Raw genomic sequence first — 21,599 nt, 5'->3', positions numbered from 1 at the left:
GCCAGTTTTTAGATCCACATTTACAAACGATTGTATGGCTTATCAGAACATTGCACATTTTATAGTTTAAAGTAGTTGCAACAATAGTTAAATCAACTCGTAATTTTTAAGGTATGGCAAGCGAGGTACAGATTCCGGTTAACTGACTGACTTATTATGAGGTGCTAGCATCACCAGCTTGATCAACTGAAGCATATCTTATTTATGTGAGTTAAGAATAAAAATTAAAGTAAAATAAGTATCCTTAGGCATGACAGTGCTAACAAATCTCGGTGTGTATGCTGGGTGTAATAAGGCTATGCACACTATGGCACAAAGTATACTAGTCAAAAATGATGAATGGCACTTAGATTATCAAGATGGAGGGTACACGCTAAGTATGTGGCATACTGTCCTCTGAGTAACTAGTCACATTTGTATGTTAAACCAAAAAATTATAACAGTTTAGGTTCTCGCTTAGACAATTATCATAAAGGTCAGAAGGTAGAAATCAGAGGAGTGATAAAAGGGAGAACACATGATATGCATCTGAATCCTAGCATTAAGTAGTTAGTAAGTTATATGGCTATGCAAGTGTGATGGTGCTAAGTAGTATGTTATTCATTGTTTAGTGACACAACAGGAAGGTTATTGTCTCTAATTCTGTCTGAGTACCATGCGTAACATCACTGACTTATCTATCTAAGTTGTCATACAAAAGTAAACATGCTTAATGATAAACTTAAACTTGTTAGATATTAGGTAACTGCCTGAGCGGTATAATGAAGCATCAATGAAGATATTTTCTGCTGGTTATGTACCCTTAGCTGCAGCTGGATGAGAGGCTCATCATAGGAAGGGGGAATAACTCAGGGTAGCAGGTATTATTGTGGTAACTGCATTTTAGCGACCCAGCTAGGAAAGACCCTGGCTTGCAATCCACCCAATGCCCCTACTTGCCGCCCAAGTTCTCTAATAGCCCGTCCCTTTCTTAGTATAGCAGATAAAGGGTACTCGCAGAATCTGCAGTGCATGAGAGTCAATAGGGGGGAGATCACCGGATTCTATGTGCGTTTCACAGTTCTCAGTGTCCCGTGCAGCCGGCAGCCGCCTGCCCCAGGTGTTCAGTGCAGTGCAGTTTCAGCCGATGCCCAGTTTACCGATGGTCTGAGTGCAGGCTGGTGGCTTCTCCAGGGCAACCGACCTCTCCGTCTCCCGGTCAGTGTCTTTTCCATGGGTTCTCCTGTGCGGAAGCGTGTCACGCTGGGTATGGGTCTCTAGAGCCGTTGTAGGGTGAGCGGGTCGGGTGGACTGGCGGGTCTCACTCTGGTGCGTGTAGGCTTTGGCGCTGGTGTCCAGGCCAGCATGCTTTGTTTTCCGCTGTGGTAGCTTTCGGCTCTGGTGCTGCCTGAGGGCCTGTTTGGTTCGAGGGGGATTTACTCCCAGGTGGCGGCGGAGTGCCGGGCGGATCCATCCCGCTACCGCTCTCATTGCCTGTTTGAAGGTGGGTCTCCGGTTAGTCAGCAGTGTCCAGAGACTGGTTCGGAGCCTGTCATAAAACTCCCGGGTATGCTGGGGAGGCTTGATAAGTAAGCGCTTTGTCGTAGGCTGCTTCCTTACCGCCTTCTTGCTTGGGCCCTGTTCTCCCCGTTTTGCTTTGGCCTTCGTCGCTCGGTCAGTCAAGATTGTGGGGGTAGTCGCCCCCAGCGAGGACCGGGATATCCCCCGCCGGTCCAAAGGGGGGGGTAGCAGGGCTGCGTGGAGGTTTCGCTTGTGAGCGTGTCCTGTGCCGGGTGATCGGCCGCCTCCCCCGGGCCTCAGGCTTTGCTCTGGAGTAGGCCGCACGGTCGGCGCAGGTTTTTCTGAGTCTCCTCGGGACCAGGCTGGTACCATATTGTGCTCCATGGCGTAGTGGGTCGGTTCCCGGGCCCTATTTATTGCCATCATGAATAAGTCGCTCTGTAGTGGCCTGTTTATGCTTGGTGTTATAGGAGCTCTTAGACTGTGCGACCGTCCATCTTGGCTGTCAGGCCCCGCCCCCGACATGCGGACCTTTTTAAGTCCTATGCATCGCCACAGCCCTTCGGGATCCATCCTCAGAGAGCGACTCGACCGACAGGTAGCAGACTACCTCGCCTTAACTGCAGATATCGACACTCTGAGGAGCGATGAACCCCTTGACTACTGGGTGTGCAGGCTTGACCTGTGGCCTGAGCTATCCCAATTTGCGATAGAACTTCTGGCCTGCCCCGCTTCAAGTGTCCTGTCAGTGCAGAAGGAGGTATTGTCACTGAGAAGAGAAGTCGCCTAGGTCAAAAAAGTCTAGATTACCTCACCTTTATTAAGATGAATGAGGGATGGATCCCGAAGGGACTGACACTGGGCGATACATTCGATTAAAAAAGGCCTGATGAGATGAGTTGCCTTGGGCTAAAAATGGTCCACACGCTGCTGTATTTTAGCTCTGAATGACGTTTGACTTGCGTGACTTATCCGCCACCAACTAGGGTTCAAGCCGCCATGTTTTAGGGCACTTTCTGCCTGTGAAACAAACATAAATTTTTCTGGCCGCTGCTACAGCAGCGGCTGCAACAATACCAAATTTTTCAGGCATGTGTACATGCCTAATTTTTAGGCCCACTGGTGCAGCACTGTGGCTTCAAAAACCAAACCAAAAATTAAAATCCTCCAAGATGGCACCAATATACCAGTGGTCTAAGCATCTTCCCACCTTGGCCTAAAAAGGGGAGGTGATTCAACAATTAAAAATCTCTGCCATTTACACGTCCACTGATAGGAGACGCGGAAGGTATTAAACTGATATGAACAATACTCCACTCCTATCAGTAGGTCCGTCCCATTGTGATTTATGCCCCCCACCCACCGCGCAGGGATGGGGTCCGGGGGGGAGGAAAGTAGGCCCCCCCATTGTGATTTATGCCCCCCACCCACCGCGCAGTGGTGGGGGCCGAGGGGGGGAGGACAGTAGGTCACCCCATTGTGATTTATGGCCCCCACCCACCGTGCAGGGGTTGGGGAGGACAGTAGCTCCCCCCAGTGTGTATCAGGGGCTTTGAGGACAGGTGTCAATCCATACCTGCCAAGTGACCCTATGTAGGGGGAACAGTCTCTATTCTGCTCTGTGTCAGTGTGTATCAGGGATCATTAGGATAGGTGTCAATCCATATCTGCCAAGTGACCCTATGTAGGGGGAACAGTCCCTATTCTGCTCTGTGTCAGTGTGTATCAGGGGTTTTGAGGACAGGTGTCAATCCATATCTGCCAAGTGACCCTATGTAGGGGGAACAGTCTCTATTCTGCTCTGTGTCAGTGTGTATCAGGGATTTTGAGGACAGGTGTCAATCCATATCTGCAAAGTGACCCTATGTAGGGGGAACAGTCTCTATTCTGCTCTGTGTCAGTGTGTATCAGGGCTGGGCTTTGAGGACAGGTGTCAATGTTAGGTGATTTCTGCCCTTTATGGATTAAAAGCAGACTCTGCATCAACTGTGCAATTTTCCATGGGAGTTTTGCCATGGATCCCCCTCTGGCATGCCACAGTCCAGGTGTTAGTCCCCTTGAAACAACTTTTCCATCACTATTGTGGCCAGAAAGAGTCCCTGTTGGTTTTAAAATTCGCCTGCCCATTGAAGTCAATGGCGGTTCGCCGGTTCGCGAACATTTGCGGAAGTTCGCGTTCGCCGTTCGCGAACCGAAAATTTCGGGTTCGCGACAACACTATATATGTATATAAAAGGAACTATATGTAAAAAGGGGAAATGTCTATGGATGTATAGAGATATATATATACCTACATCCACAGATTACATGTACATGCTTGTACATAAAATCTCCAAGATAAACCATATGTACCGTATATACTCGAGTATAAGCCGAGTTTTTCAGCACATTTTTTGTGCTGAAAAACCCCAACTCGGCTTATACTCGAGTCAGAGTCTGTATTATGGCAATTTACATTGCCATAATACAGACTGGGGCTGGCAGAGCTGTACTTACCTGTCCTGCAGCTCCTGTCAGCTCTCTCCTCCTCCGCGCCGTCCGTTCAGCACCTCGGTCAGCTCCCAGTGTAAGTCTCGCGAGAGCCGCGGCTCTCGCGAGACTTACAGTGGGAGCTGACAGAGGGAGCTGCACAGACCGCGCGGAGGAGGAGAGAGCTGACAGGAGCTGCAGGACAGGTAAGTACAGCTCTGCCAGCCCCCCTCTCCCCCCCACTGAACTGCCAATGCTGGACCACCAGGGAAGGAGCCCCCCTCCCTGCCATATATCAAGCAGGGAGGGGGGACGAAAAAAATATATAATAAAAAAAAAAAAAAATTTATAATTCAGTTTAAATAATAAATAATAATAATAAACAAATATAATAATATTACAAAATAAAAAATAAAATAATAATTAATAAAAAAATGAATAATATATCAAAACGCCCAGCCCCACCAACACATACACAAACACACACTGCATCACACACACTCACACTTCATTCATACACACACACTGCATTCATACACACACACTGCATTCATACACACACACTGCACTCATACACACACACTGCACTCATACATACACACTGCACTCATACATACACGCACTGCACTCATACATACACGCACTGCACTCATACATACACGCACTGCACTCATACATACACGCACTGCACTCATACATACACGCACTGCACTCATACACACTGCACTCATTATATACACACACTGGAAATAAATATTCAATTAATATATACGCACACACACTGCACTTATACGCGCACACACTGCACTCATACACACACACTGCATTCATTATATACACACACTGTAAATAAATATTCAATTAATATTATTTTTTTAGGATCTAATTTTATTTAGAAATTTACCAGTAGCTGCTGCATTTCCCACCCTAGTCTTATACTCGAGTCAATAAGTTTTCCCAGTTTTTTGGGGTAAAATTAGGGGCCTCGGCTTATATTCGGGTCGGCTTATACTCGAGTATATACGGTATCTATATATGGAACTATTTATAGAAAAAAAGGTATATTTGAACTTGTAAAGACAAAAAAGAAAATATTATCATGCCCAACACTTGTACAAAAAGACATGAAGAAATATATTTTATGATGCATCAATGTTTCAAAGTAGATAAACCTTAATCTGTAAATGGAGAACAGGTATTAGTTTCATCCTTCAGATTTATTAGTGAATGGAGAAAATATATATGTGGCGAAACCGACCTCGCACGTGTCCTTGGAGGGGGCTGATTGCCCGCCTCTTGCCTTTGGACTATGGACCAGACTTTATGGGAATGTGATACCCCAGATAGCCATACCATGGAGCCTATTCATATAATGAAAGACTATGGGAAAGACTTTAGCTCCATGGCAATTGTACTGTGTGAGTAGGATCTGCGCGCTATTCGGTAGTTTTGTGCGTGCAGATCCCAGCTATCTGGGGATAGGTGAAATGTCTGTGTGTTATGTGTAAATGTGACTTTATGTATTTTAAAGTGTTTTATGTCGTTTTGCAACCATGTGGTTAATGGAGTCTGCCTTTAGTCCTGGGTAATTGGATTACTTCTCCAATTAACTCCAGGGCAGAAGGGAGGAAACCAGGGTGCATTGTGGGGAAGTTTTTCTGCCAGCCAGAAAGGAACAAAAGATACTTTTAGTAACTTTTGAACCCCTGGTCGGATTCATGCCATTTTTTAATATGTTGTTCCCCTGAATGGATTGATTGTGGATATGTATTTTTATGTGAATGTGATGTATGGTTTTAAAGTTATGAAAGTTGTGTAAAAGTATATTTTACACTGTATGCATACTGGGATTATGTGTCACACTAAAGGGAGGGGATGTGTGGGAGGTAACCTCTATGTCATTGGTTCTTTTATGCCTCCCCCTGGGTGTGGCCTGTATGTGTGAGTTGGAAATAAAAGCCAGGCTGGATGAGCCAGTCCAGAGTTCCTGTTTTACCCTCAAAGTGATGTGTTGTCTCATTATTGGGGGAAGGATTTATTGTATGCTGTTCCAGTTGACTGCTAGGGTTCAAGCCGCCATGTTTTAGGGCACTTTCTGCCTGTGAAACAAACATAAATTTTTCTGGCCGCTGCTACAGCAGCGGCTGCAACAATACCAAATTTTTCAGGCATGTGTACATGCCTAATTTTTAGGCCCACTGGTGCAGCACTGTGGCTTCAAAAACCAAACCAAAAATTAAAATCCTCCAAGATGGCACCAATATACCAGTGGTCTAAGCATCTTCCCACCTTGGCCTAAAAAGGGGAGGTGATTCAACAATTAAAAATCTCTGCCATTTACACGTCCACTGATAGGAGACGCGGAAGGTATTAAACTGATATGAACAATACTCCACTCCTATCAGTAGGTCCGTCCCATTGTGATTTATGCCCCCCACCCACCGCGCAGGGATGGGGTCCGGGGGGGAGGAAAGTAGGCCCCCCCATTGTGATTTATGCCCCCCACCCACCGCGCAGTGGTGGGGGCCGAGGGGGGGAGGACAGTAGGTCACCCCATTGTGATTTATGGCCCCCACCCACCGTGCAGGGGTTGGGGAGGACAGTAGCTCCCCCCAGTGTGTATCAGGGGCTTTGAGGACAGGTGTCAATCCATACCTGCCAAGTGACCCTATGTAGGGGGAACAGTCTCTATTCTGCTCTGTGTCAGTGTGTATCAGGGATCATTAGGATAGGTGTCAATCCATATCTGCCAAGTGACCCTATGTAGGGGGAACAGTCCCTATTCTGCTCTGTGTCAGTGTGTATCAGGGGTTTTGAGGACAGGTGTCAATCCATATCTGCCAAGTGACCCTATGTAGGGGGAACAGTCTCTATTCTGCTCTGTGTCAGTGTGTATCAGGGATTTTGAGGACAGGTGTCAATCCATATCTGCAAAGTGACCCTATGTAGGGGGAACAGTCTCTATTCTGCTCTGTGTCAGTGTGTATCAGGGCTGGGCTTTGAGGACAGGTGTCAATGTTAGGTGATTTCTGCCCTTTATGGATTAAAAGCAGACTCTGCATCAACTGTGCAATTTTCCATGGGAGTTTTGCCATGGATCCCCCTCTGGCATGCCACAGTCCAGGTGTTAGTCCCCTTGAAACAACTTTTCCATCACTATTGTGGCCAGAAAGAGTCCCTGTTGGTTTTAAAATTCGCCTGCCCATTGAAGTCAATGGCGGTTCGCCGGTTCGCGAACATTTGCGGAAGTTCGCGTTCGCCGTTCGCGAACCGAAAATTTCGGGTTCGCGACAACACTATATATGTATATAAAAGGAACTATATGTAAAAAGGGGAAATGTCTATGGATGTATAGAGATATATATATACCTACATCCACAGATTACATGTACATGCTTGTACATAAAATCTCCAAGATAAACCATATGTACCGTATATACTCGAGTATAAGCCGAGTTTTTCAGCACATTTTTTGTGCTGAAAAACCCCAACTCGGCTTATACTCGAGTCAGAGTCTGTATTATGGCAATTTACATTGCCATAATACAGACTGGGGCTGGCAGAGCTGTACTTACCTGTCCTGCAGCTCCTGTCAGCTCTCTCCTCCTCCGCGCCGTCCGTTCAGCACCTCGGTCAGCTCCCAGTGTAAGTCTCGCGAGAGCCGCGGCTCTCGCGAGACTTACAGTGGGAGCTGACAGAGGGAGCTGCACAGACCGCGCGGAGGAGGAGAGAGCTGACAGGAGCTGCAGGACAGGTAAGTACAGCTCTGCCAGCCCCCCTCTCCCCCCCACTGAACTGCCAATGCTGGACCACCAGGGAAGGAGCCCCCCTCCCTGCCATATATCAAGCAGGGAGGGGGGACGAAAAAAATATATAATAAAAAAAAAAAAAAATTTATAATTCAGTTTAAATAATAAATAATAATAATAAACAAATATAATAATATTACAAAATAAAAAATAAAATAATAATTAATAAAAAAATGAATAATATATCAAAACGCCCAGCCCCACCAACACATACACAAACACACACTGCATCACACACACTCACACTTCATTCATACACACACACTGCATTCATACACACACACTGCATTCATACACACACACTGCACTCATACACACACACTGCACTCATACATACACACTGCACTCATACATACACGCACTGCACTCATACATACACGCACTGCACTCATACATACACGCACTGCACTCATACATACACGCACTGCACTCATACATACACGCACTGCACTCATACACACTGCACTCATTATATACACACACTGGAAATAAATATTCAATTAATATATACGCACACACACTGCACTTATACGCGCACACACTGCACTCATACACACACACTGCATTCATTATATACACACACTGTAAATAAATATTCAATTAATATTATTTTTTTAGGATCTAATTTTATTTAGAAATTTACCAGTAGCTGCTGCATTTCCCACCCTAGTCTTATACTCGAGTCAATAAGTTTTCCCAGTTTTTTGGGGTAAAATTAGGGGCCTCGGCTTATATTCGGGTCGGCTTATACTCGAGTATATACGGTATCTATATATGGAACTATTTATAGAAAAAAAGGTATATTTGAACTTGTAAAGACAAAAAAGAAAATATTATCATGCCCAACACTTGTACAAAAAGACATGAAGAAATATATTTTATGATGCATCAATGTTTCAAAGTAGATAAACCTTAATCTGTAAATGGAGAACAGGTATTAGTTTCATCCTTCAGATTTATTAGTGAATGGAGAAAATATATATGTGGCGAAACCGACCTCGCACGTGTCCTTGGAGGGGGCTGATTGCCCGCCTCTTGCCTTTGGACTATGGACCAGACTTTATGGGAATGTGATACCCCAGATAGCCATACCATGGAGCCTATTCATATAATGAAAGACTATGGGAAAGACTTTAGCTCCATGGCAATTGTACTGTGTGAGTAGGATCTGCGCGCTATTCGGTAGTTTTGTGCGTGCAGATCCCAGCTATCTGGGGATAGGTGAAATGTCTGTGTGTTATGTGTAAATGTGACTTTATGTATTTTAAAGTGTTTTATGTCGTTTTGCAACCATGTGGTTAATGGAGTCTGCCTTTAGTCCTGGGTAATTGGATTACTTCTCCAATTAACTCCAGGGCAGAAGGGAGGAAACCAGGGTGCATTGTGGGGAAGTTTTTCTGCCAGCCAGAAAGGAACAAAAGATACTTTTAGTAACTTTTGAACCCCTGGTCGGATTCATGCCATTTTTTAATATGTTGTTCCCCTGAATGGATTGATTGTGGATATGTATTTTTATGTGAATGTGATGTATGGTTTTAAAGTTATGAAAGTTGTGTAAAAGTATATTTTACACTGTATGCATACTGGGATTATGTGTCACACTAAAGGGAGGGGATGTGTGGGAGGTAACCTCTATGTCATTGGTTCTTTTATGCCTCCCCCTGGGTGTGGCCTGTATGTGTGAGTTGGAAATAAAAGCCAGGCTGGATGAGCCAGTCCAGAGTTCCTGTTTTACCCTCAAAGTGATGTGTTGTCTCATTATTGGGGGAAGGATTTATTGTATGCTGTTCCAGTTGACTGCTAGGAGTACAAGCCTATTCGTATGGTTCCTATTCAATGGTCTACAGCATTCATACGCTTGGGAGAATTTAAAGGTTTCTCGGATTCGGTGATTGTGGTGTCTGCCAGAGTGCTTGGAGTCCTCAGGAAGCACTAGGAGCATCCATTAACGGAGGTACCAAGTCGGGGTGCCAGGTGATCCGTTACAATATATAAAAAAATATATATAAGAAAATATATAAGAAATATGAAAAATAGAATGATATAAAATAAAGTAAAATATGAAATATTAAATAAGTCCAACTAAATCTATTTCTTGATTAAGGCCATAACAGACCAAACGGCCTTAATACTTGTGTGAGGGTCAAATTGCTGTATATGGAGTAAGGATCCAGCATAAGCGTAGGATAGTATAAAGGGAGCAAGTCAGTTGTGGTGTGCCGAGACCGAAGATACTGTAGGCCTGTAAATAAAGAGGGCAAAAATGAATAATCAAAGATGTAATACAGTCAACAAATATATACAAATTAGCCAGACATTTCCTTAAATGCATTACAGTATTTAATTCCCGGAAGGATTTTGAAGGTAGGAATCTAGGACCGAAAGTGGACACCATTTGTTGTGGGTAGGATAGTATGTTATCTCTACTGTTGGTGCGTGTTGACTTGTTTCGGAATGTGGTAGAGCCAATAGGTAATGATATATGTGTTTACGTACGTGGGATCGTTGAAGACAATGATCTGTCTGAGTGGTGGTGATGGTAGTGGATTCTCTGGCCTGAGAAAGGCATAAAAGGCAAAGTGCATGGCTGGTAATGGCCGACTTGGTAGTATAATTGAATGGTTGTAGATCTAATAGGTCCGATAAGGATGAAAAGTTGGATGGCTATTGGTAATCTCTGAGAGGAACGTGGGGGAATGGATTCCTGAAAACCATTGAAAAAGTATATTCTTGTCTGGTATGATAGCATGAAGTTATGGTCGTTTTGACCATAGGTTATCCTGTGTTGTTAAATGCCTGTAAAATATATAATTAATGGTGTGTGAGACAGTTTTAGTTTAAGGTTGCAAAAAGAAGCAAAACCTAGGAGAAATGTTATGACACAGGTTGAGCTATGTCGTGTTCCAATGAGATTCTTTAAGCCAGGTGAAAAGCTGTGTTATGCGTTCTACAAGTATGGGACGAAAGTGCTAGGTGGGATAGTGCAGGCTATGCTGCATGAGTATGTATAATCCATGATTTTGTCTCTGGAACGAAAGAGTGGCGTGACTGTATGGGCGGCTGTAGGAAGTGTATATGATGAACATGCCTGGAATATAAATGAGACAATTGTCGGCAGGGATGTATACCCCGGCCTGGTTCATGAAAGTAAAAGAAATGTGATAAGTTGCCAACCAAGTGAGTTCCGCAGAAATATTATGACCTTATGGATGAGTAGTGGCATATGTTGATGATATGACATGAGCTTAGTTGTCTGAGTAACAACGGATTGATGACCCTGACCATGATTTACCCCATGCCACAGCAGCTGCTACAATGGGGCTGAGGTGGTGGAAAAATCTCCAAACCTGGATACCATGGCCAACAGCTCCAAAGCAATCGTTCCCGGTAGATCGCTGCCAAACCCGTGGTAGATGCCGCGTCTGATCATCTGGTTAGAGAAGTGTCAGACAATCCTGGAAGGAACATGCTTTTACCATGCCAAGTGGTTAAGAAATTCCCTCCCAGGTGCTGGTCTACTGTTGCTGGGGTGTCTAGGGACATCATCTGATCGTCATGTTGGAAGTGTGGAAAAAAGGGGAAAGTACTTTGGATGTGAAAGTGTGGTCTTGTGGTATGATTGGCATGGCAAAATTAAGGAACCTGGTATGGATTGTAGTTCCTTGCAGTTGTAAGTACTAAGCAGGAGGTAGTGATTGATGTAGTTCCCGATGTTCCCTATTTGTCTTGTGGTAACTTGCGTGTATGGATGCCGACTCAAGTCGTATGCCCAGTAATATGATGATAGTGTCTGGGCCTTCTGTTTCTTATGGGGTACTGGGACGCCCAAGTGGTCAACCAGCCTAAGCTGCCGTGAGGCTTCTAGTGAAAAATATGTTTTATTTGATCAACAAGAAGTCTTCTAGATAGTGTATGACTGTAAGGCCTCTGGATATGTTATCATAACCAGCACAGAGTATCTGTGAATATCGATAGTAGGCTTGTCTGTAGCCCGAAAGTTGAGTGGGGAAAGGATTGCCCATTTTATGCCATGTAAGTGCCAGTGTGTAGGGTAGATGGTAGCCGTTTACTGCGTTGATGATATTGGTCTTACTTAACCAAGCTTCAACCCATGTTTGAGTGATAGCTGTAAAGGTAGATCAATGGTGTTGTATAGTAAGGAAACTCCTCGAAGGGTATGAGGAAGTTGAGACTTGGGGTAGCGGAGGTGTGTGGTGCCAATAAGTCTATGGTTAGTCTTTGTTTAACCCCTTAAACGTCTGGAATAAAAAGGAATCATGACGTGTCACACATGTCATGTGTCCTTAAGGGGTTAAGGGAAGATTTCCTTTTGACAATACCAATGTGTTTGTTTGGGGCCATGCTGTAAATGGTGGAGATTGGAAGACTCCTCTACAAATCTTGGCTATGAGTGTGTTTACAGCCAATGGCTCTGTTGTGCTAACTGTAAGTGAGGACATGCTATATTCCTTGAAGGTGTATTTATGATACCTGTATGGGAGCCCTTTGAAGCTCCAGAGCTTTAGTAAATCTACTACTAGTCTGGAAGGGTGATGATTCAGGAGTGTTGAAAATGCATTGGTGTGTACAGATGGTGAGTACGTTATTTGTAAGTTGTATTGGGACACATGGTTTGTCATGTGCCCTGAACCATTTGAACATATATGCAACAGTCTATATGCAATGCAGCTATTCATATCAATTGTCTCTGGTAGTTCAGAGGTGCGGGTACCTGGAGCCTGAGAGGGCTTGTCCATTTGTTTGGGACAAAATTCCTTCTGTATGGGTACCTGCACAAATAAACATATCTACATATTCCAAATGCCAGCCCAACCAAGGGATGGTCAGTTCCCGATTTACCTGGAATCACTGGATCTGACCATCACAGATACATCATCATACATATATATGCCTTGCTTCCCCAATGTGCTGGGATGATACGTGCAGGGTTAACGTCTTGTGTGTCATAAGAATTGATTGTACCAGGTAACCGAGTTTCGGTTGGTGCTGGTTGTACAGTAGCGTGAGGCCCAGCCTTGTGAGGGCTGTGGTGACCGACTCGAAATTGCCAGTCTGTCATACATTTTTTGGCTCATGAGTTTGAGTGAGGCTAGCATGGCCTGGGTGTCACCTGAATTGGTGTAGCTGGGCCTTCCCCTGCCCCCGTGTGGTCCGTTGATGTATGGAGGAGTTTGAATAACTCTGCTTTCCTTGCTGTTGCAGGGTAGGGGATTTGTCACCTCCTTAGGTCGGTGGTAATGTGTGGGATCGTCCAGGATCTGATTGCTGCTGGACTAGCAACATCTCCTCTGCTTGAAGGTGTATCAATTCTAGCCAGGGTGCTAGGAAGAGGTGATTCTTCACCATCTTTTTGAGAAATACTTAAATAACAATAAATATTGCAATTATTATTTTTACCCAGTGGTCTTGTACTGACTTGCTAGCTAAGCTGTAAGGTGAAACGATTAGGCTTGGTGTTTTTTGGTGACTGGCCCTGCTAGTTGCCAAGTGGCTTGAGAGGCTCTATCTATGCTTGGCGCGAGGGGATTTTGTGTGGCCACCGAACGTTGTGGCAGGATGTTGGCCTCTCGGTGACAGTAACCAGAAAATAGGAAGGGGAGTGACAGGTGAGGCGCTCTCTATGATACAATGCGAGGCGGCTAGCTCACGAGTGGCCTGAGGGGTGTATGCCTCAGAGTGTGAGGCGGGGTGTTGGCCTTGCGGGACCACTAACCGAAGCATAATGCAGAGAAAAAAGGGGGTAATACCTATTGGGCCCTAGAACCCTAATTGCCAGTACACTATTACTATTCCAGGGAAGAGATGGATAACTACGTGAGCAGGTGTATGTACCTGGTAGTATGGTATTGAACCTGACAATCCGTATAGGTTTTTTAGTAGTAACTGTAACCTGAATGGATAAAACCGTATGGCATAAGGAAATATGGCATAGACCAAGCTTATCTTAATACGTACAGTATATGTGAAAAGTGAAGTGCCGTGATGTGTAAATATTAAACATCGTAGCCATACTGGTTAACTATGTATCAATCTTAACCCATTAAGTGCTGTATGTACAAGTGAAAAAGTGGTCTGTCCCCACCTTGTATGTTGTATGTCCCTTTGCTAGGGGAAAGTCTGTTGTGTGAGCAGCAGCGTGCTGTGAAAAATGTATGTGAACTATATTACCAGTTACGTATATACAGATGCGTCTGCTACTGTTAATAATATATGTATTTATACCAGATGTTTGATATAGTACTTGCTATGTGAATTGTTGTATGTCTTATTGATTGGAAGGGTCCGTGAACATGGTGTAGCAAAATGCAAGTGCACTGGAGATCTGCCGAGTGCCCTATAGGTGGTAGTGTAGTTGGATACTGATTGGTATGTAAAATGTTGTTTGTCTATTTACCTGTAGGTGTCAGTGTTTTGGTGTTTGTAAAACCCCATGAAAATTGTCAATGTACTTGACAGACCTGTAGGTGGCAGTGTTGATAGAACCACTGTTGGTCTTGATGTGAAATGTAAATTATTGTGAAGTAAACCTGAAGTTGAGCCCGTGCTGGAGTTTAATTTATGGTTTATGGTTAGTTTAAAACAATCTTATGTGTAATTTATATTGGCTGGTAAATTGTATATGACATGTGAAGACAATTTTGCTGTTGACCATTAGGGGTCAGAAATGTTGATTGTATGGTAAAAATACCCTTTAACCCCTTAAAAGGGAATCATGACATGTCACACATGTCATGTGTCCTTAAGGGGGTAATCCTACCGTTTGACAGATAGGAGTCAGTATAAAAGTGAAAATGCTGTAGTTAGTTTGTTTGCTTATGAAGTGAAACAAAGTCTGAGAAGCCTGTAGTATACCGATTGACCGGTAGGGGTCAACATGTAGGCGAAAATGCCGTGGTTCGTTGGTTTGTACATGAAATGCAATGATGTCTGAGAAGCCTTTAGTACACAGAATGACCGGTAAGGGTCAGTGTGTAGGTGCAAATGCAGTGGTTCGTTGGTTTGTACATGAAATGCAATAATGTCTGAGAAGCTGGTAGTACACTGAATGACCGGTATGACCTGTAAGCCTGCAGTACACCGAATGACCAATAGGGGTCAATGTGTAGGTAAAAAAATGCATGGTTCGTTGGTTTGTACATGAAATGTGATAATGTCTAATAAGCCTGTAGTACCCCCAAAGACCGGTAGGGGGGTTAAACGAATGATATGCATGAACATGCAATGGTTTTAGAACAGACTGAGACAAAATGCAGCCATAAAGTGAGGACCTGACCCGTGCATGGTGCCGTGGGACTGATGTCTGGCGTAACGGGCAGGTCGACTTACGGTTTGTGAGTCACTTGGACACCATCCATGGCGATGGATTGAAGAAAGAAGGTGGTAGGTCGGAAAAGCCTGTGGCTGGATTCCTGAAACAGCTCAGATTAGAAAACCTCATGGAGTAATCAGGTAAAATGGCGTCTGGATGACCAGGAAGTGGAAATCATTCTGATGCTGACCTCAAGCGATATGAGTCAGGTAAGGGGTGTCCCTTATATAGGGGAGTGAATTAATTTAAGCCCCTCCCACAAATACAGGCCAAACGGCCTTAATATATATGTATATATTTTTTTATTAAATACTCAACCATCATAAGGATTATTTATATTCATCAAACATGCAAAACTTTTTAATCACCCGCTGAATGCTCATACTTAAAATACAAACTTAAAAATTATTCAGATGTTTTTGATGTAGTAATAAAAATTATACACTTGGGTAAATGAAGATTGTCAAGGTAACAAGCTATTTCAAATTGCACACTTATGCAGGTAGAGGCCTAACTGGGTGATAGCCAGACGAGACCACAGCCTTTGTGTATCTGTGTTAACAAGTTTTAATTTACCTGCTATAGTAAAGCTGTTTTATGTGCAGCAGTGAGGAATTTATTTAAGACATTAGTTAACCTGCTACTCCTTCCCCGTTTTTTTTTTTTTTTTTCTGTAGGTGTGTTGTCGTATTGTTGAATCCCAGAAAAAACAAACAGTACCACATCCTGAACAGCTCCAGGTGAGAATCCCACACTTGACAGCAATCTCAAAACAATTCACAATAAGGCACAATGTATCTCCTATGCAGTATCTCTCGGATAATAAGAGTGAAAACACATCAATAGTGATGTACCGAACTGTTCGCTGGTGAATAGTTCCCGGTGAACATAGTGTGTTCGCGTTCGCCGCCGCGGGCGAACACATGGGCGGTTCGATCCGCCCCCTATTCTTCATCATTGAGCAAACTTTGACCCTGTGCCTCACAGTCAGCAGACACATTCCATCAAATTAGCAGCAGACCCTCCCTTCCAGACCCTTCTACCTCCTGTACAGCATCCATTTTAGATTAATTCTGAAGCTGCGTGCTTAGTGAGAGGAGGGAAAGTGTAGCTGCTGCTGATTAGATAGGGAAATTGATAGCTAGGCTAGGGTATTCAGTGTCCACTACAGTCCTGAAGGACTCATCTGATCTCTGCTGTAAGGACAGCACCCCAAAAAGCCCTTTTTAGGGCTAGAACATCAGTCTGCTTTTTTTTTTTTTCTGTGTAATGTAATTGCAGTTGCCTGCCTGCCAGCTTCTTTGTCAGGCTGACAGTGCATACTGTGCCCATTTGCCCAGTGCCAACACTCACTCACTGGTGTCACAATAGCTTAAGCTTGACATTTAAAAAGAAAAACACTTTTTTTTCACTGTAATAGATTGAAGAGCAGTTAGTTGCCTGCCAGCTTCTGTGTCAGGCTCACAGTGGATACTGTGCCCATTTGCCCAGTCAGTGCCACCACTCATATCTGGTGTCTCTATAGTGTGCATTTACAAAGAAAAAAAGCGTTCCAGTGTAAGCTAATAGCAGTCAGTGTCCTTAAAGCGGGTGTGTCAGGCCTTCCTTGAGCGTGTGCCCTGCAGACCCCTGCCAGTGTACTTTGACAGTTGCCACTCATATCTGGTGTCTCTATAGCGTGCTTTTACAAAGAAAAAAAGTTTTCCAGTGTAAGCTAATAGCAGTCAGTGTCTGTAACGGACCGTTCTTAAAGCGAGTGTGTCAGGCCTTCCTTCAGCGTGTGCCCTGCAGACCCCTGCCAGTGTACCTTGACAGTTGCTACTCATATCTGGTGTCTCTATAGCGTGCTTTTGCAAAGAAAAAAAGTTTTCCAGTGTAAGCTAATAGCAGTCAGTGTCCTTAAAGCAGGTGTGTCAGGCCTTCCTTGCGCGTGTGTTCTGCAGACCCCTGCCAGTGTACTTTGACAGTTGCCACTCATATCTGGTGTCTGTATAGCGCGCTTTTACAAAGAAAAAAAGTTTTCCAGTGTAAGCTAATAGCAGTCAGTGTCCTTAAGTGTCCTCTTCCTGTACTAATTCTCCCTGATTTAGAGCCTCATACCTATATATAGCCATTATCTGTGCAGCAGCCTTTCTCTCTGCTATATTCTCTATAATGCTCTGCACAGACCTAACTACCAAAGGAATCAGACATGGTAGGAGAAGGCACAGCATCAAAATTAGCATGACTCCACCTACCAATGACTTAAGTCCTCCAAACTGCTCATACCAATTACCAAACCAACTACTTGGATTATATCCTTTCCATACCTGGGTAGGCACATGCGCTAGTTTAACCATATGGCTAGTAAGCTCAGCTATTGCTTGCCCTTCATCATCTATTTGAAGACAACAATTGCTTAGGTTAAACTTCCCACATAAACCTCCCTCTACTGCCAATAGGTAATCCAAGGCTTATCTATTTTGGTAAACGGCTGTCCTCATCCTCGTATTATGTTTCGCTAGGAGATTGAGCGCTTGCGATATCTCATTGGTAATTATCTCAACCACTGCCTGTAACCTTATAATACGGTTGAGCATATATATTGGGGCTCTATATCCAAAGTACCATCCTCTGCCCACGTAGCTGGCCCATAATAATCTATAATACGCTGGGGAGGCCACTCATTATCTTCCCAGGTACCTATCTCTAGGGGTCCCCTTTTCTTTCTATGATTTACATCATATACCTTAACTCCCAAAGTCTCTCCTGTTTCAATAGGCAACAAGAAGAAGGATGGTTTGAGCATACCTAACACACATGCCCCTTCCCAGTCCTGTGGTAACTCCGAATAGGCTTTCTTACCACAGATCCAGTACAAATTTGCTGGGGCTTTCCAACTAGATGTAGCAGATAGGTCAAACCACACATCCTTTAAATTGGTATAACTTGCAAACGGGTTAGGTGGTTCTGAGACATTTGAAGCTGACCACCAAGTTGTATCCTTTGTATCATCATCATAAGCTTTTTGCCCTAAACAAGTCAATTCTCCTACAGATGTATTAAACATTATTCCTTTCCTTGCTATGCAAACATAACCTATAATGATGACCAGATTTACCTCTAACACTCATTTGATAATCAGCTTGAGAAGATATTATCTGTTCAATTGTCTCAAAACCGGAATACATTACCTCCCTTGCTTCCCAGGGCCATTGGTCTCCCATATTAGTACCTCCACACACATAGCAGTTGGTTACATTAAGACTACCAGCAATACTCTCGGCTACATCAATAAACAAGTTCTTGGCATTATGGGGGATCTTATTTTCTACACTCATCTCCTCGTAGAAGGAATGGAAAACCTGATGAGTTTGGGCTGCTACAGTATCGGTCTCTATCCCTATAAATAATATTGTCCCAGGATCCAAACCTGTCCCATATATCTGGAACCCAAATAAGTTTCCGAACCTATCTATAAACTGTTCAGGATTATTAATAAGTATATGGACTGGGTTACACTCCATAGACTTACAATATGGTTTCTTAGGCAACTTAGTAACAATCATATCCTTATCTACTGTCTGTCCCCAAGTTGCCCACCCTACACAAGACCATTATGGACAATAATTATAATTCTTATTTGGGCATTTTGGATCTCTATATTTGTTCTTACTACTGGGGCAAATATACTTATCATTAGACCCATACGTTCTTTCCCATTTAAGATCCCCACATACATTCCACGGTTTTCTACCACTTGATATCGCCTTGCATCGACATGCATCAAATAGCAGAACACCCGAAGAATGTACGGTTTCTAGTATTGTCTTATTTATTAGGGTCCCCTGTGAGTCTCCATTCCGAAGGGTCAACCAAATTGTACGGGGTTGATACTCTGGACTAAAACACGTAGGTTCTCCTACTCCTAAATGGCATACACTATAATCTATACCTAAGTATCTACACTTAGATACATATCCTTTACACTCATATTGTGAATGCCAAATAAGGGTCTGGGAAATATGATTACCTGTTTTTGTAGTCTTAATGCAAACCTCACAGCCAGGTGTGTCGGTACCTCTACCTTCCTGAATAATTAAAAACACAAATATACACATTATCAAATGCATTTCTCCTGACATCTTTATCCTAATTCTTCGTCCGTGCGATGGCACCTCAGCTACCAGGATGTAAGGGCTGCAAGGAAGGGATTCTTTCATGTCCTCTCTTCCCTTCACAGAGGTCCCTTCAAGACACTCTGGCTATGTAACGTGGGTAGGTGGTCAGGCTTTATTATGGCCGTCAAAACACCTATTTGCTGATCTCTTTGTTTACTCTTGAAGTCCCAATATCTCCTCGTCACTCCGACTGAGTTACACGCTTTAACCGGATCTTGCAGGGATTCTCTGGATCTGGTGTAGCTTGCCAAGAATCTACTGCTGCTGGTTTAACCCTGGAGTGATGAATCCACGGAGTCACTTCAGCCACCTTTATAGCTGTAGGGGTAGACAAAAGAACAACATAAGGACCCCTCCACTTTGGCCCCAACGGTACACTGTTCCACTCCTTTATCCAAACTTGATATCCTGGATGATAACAATGGACAGGTGGATAAATATTCACAGGTAATCTATCTTGTACCCATTTCTGTACCTCCTCCATAGTTTTACCCAACTCTACAACCTGCTGCTGGGTTATTCCTTCTCCCAACTGACTCAAATCCCCCCTTAAATTACCAAGTACAGTAGGTGGACGCCCATACATAATTTCAAAAGGTGAGAGACCCATCCTTCTGGTAGGTGTACTACGAATGCGCAACAGAGCTATTGGCAAAAGAACATTCCACTTAAGTTGAGTTTCTTGACACATCTTTGCCAATTGGTTCTTAATAGTTCTGTTCATCCTTTCCACTTTCCCAGAGCTCTGAGGCCTATATGCCGTATGAAGTTTCCACTTAATACCAAGCATATGAGTCAGTTGTTGTAGGCACTGGTGAACAAAGGCTGGACTATTATCCGATCCTATAGAGCATGGTAGTCCATATCGGGGTATTATTTCTCGCAACAGGAATCGCACAACTTCTCCTGCTTTCTCTGTACGAGTAGGACATGCTTCTACCCAACCTGAGTAGGTACACACAACTACTAGTAGGTAGCGATGTCCGCCGGATTTAGACATTACCGTATAGTCTATTTGGAGATCGGACATAGGGAGTCCTCCCATATACTGGACTCCCGGTGGTTTCACTGGACCTTGCCTTGCGTTGTTCTTGGCCGATATCACACATCTTCGTACAATGGCTTGAGTCAAGTTGGACAATCTTGGTATGTAGAAATGCTTCCTGAGAGATTCTTCCATACTATCTCTTCCGGAATGTGTCCCGTTATAATAATTCTGGACAATTTCTACAGCTAGCAATGCTGGAATAACTATTCTTCCATCTTCTAACTGATACCAATTGTTCTCCAGGTACTTCCCAGCTTCAGTCTTTAACCACTCTTCTTCTTGAGCTGTATAAACTGGAGTCCACTGAGACAGAGGGGTCGGTATAAGAGCAGCTATGTGTTCCACATACTCCTGTTTTCCTGATTCAGCGGCACGCTTGGCTGCATTATCTGCCATCCGATCTCCTTTTGTTACATCACCATCACCTTTCAGATGCGCTCGACAATATGATACCAACTGTGACGAAACCAATCTCGCCACATTGTATTGGAGGAGCCTGGTTGCCCGCCTGCTGCCTTTGGACTATGGCCCTGGGAGATTGGGCCCTTTACAAACAGTATTCGGCCCTAACAGAGTGCATGTCACTCATTCTGGCCCTTTAAATACAGTGGGGCCATTCGGTACTTGCCCTGTGTGAGCAGTGATACCCCCCAGATAGCTATGCCATGGAGCCTATTCATATAATGAAAGACTATGGGAAAGACTTTGGCTCCATGGCAATTAAACTGTATTTGTGTGGTCTGCGTGCCATTCACCTAATAATGTGCACGCAGACCTGAGCTATCTGGGGATATGTTAAATGTCTGTGTTTAATGTATAAAATATGACTTTATGTATTTTAAAGAGTTTTATGTTGTTTTGCAACCATGTGGTTAATGGAGTCTGCCTCTAGTCCTGGATAATTAGATTTCTTCTCCAATTATCTCCAGGGCAGAAGGGAGGAAGCCAGGATGCATTGTGGGGATGTTTTACTTTTACTGTTTGAGCCAGGGGGAATAAAAGATACTTTTACTAACTTTTGAACCCCTGGTCTGATTCATGCCATTTTTTAATATGTTGTTCCCCTGAATGGATTGATTGAGGATATGTATTTTTATGTGAATGTGATGTATGGTTTTAAAGTTATGAAAGTTGTGTAAAAGTATATTTTGAACTGTACACATAATGGGATTAAGTGTCACACTAAGGGGAGGGGATGTGTGGGAGGTAACATCTATGTTATTGGTTATTTTATGCCTCCCCCTGGGTGTGGCCTGTATGTGTACTCATGTAATAAAAACCAG

The 21,599-nt window shown here is 43.7% G+C and overlaps 1 protein-coding gene across 1 annotated transcript in view; it reads left to right on the top strand.

Moving 5' to 3' along the window:
* Positions 1-21,599, top strand: part of MAPKBP1 (mitogen-activated protein kinase binding protein 1) — a 535,700-nt gene that overhangs the window by 192,041 nt on the left and 322,060 nt on the right. The window contains exon 4 of the mRNA XM_063439925.1: positions 15,786-15,848. Within this exon, the coding sequence (XP_063295995.1) occupies positions 15,786-15,848 (63 nt within the window). The remainder of the gene's footprint in view (positions 1-15,785; positions 15,849-21,599) is intronic.

Source organism: Pelobates fuscus, chromosome 13, assembly GCF_036172605.1.
Source record: "Pelobates fuscus isolate aPelFus1 chromosome 13, aPelFus1.pri, whole genome shotgun sequence".
In the NCBI taxonomy this organism is placed as follows: domain Eukaryota; kingdom Metazoa; phylum Chordata; class Amphibia; order Anura; family Pelobatidae; genus Pelobates; species Pelobates fuscus.
The sequence above is the reverse complement of the archived record's forward strand: the minus strand, read 5'-3'. Positions and strand labels throughout refer to the sequence as shown.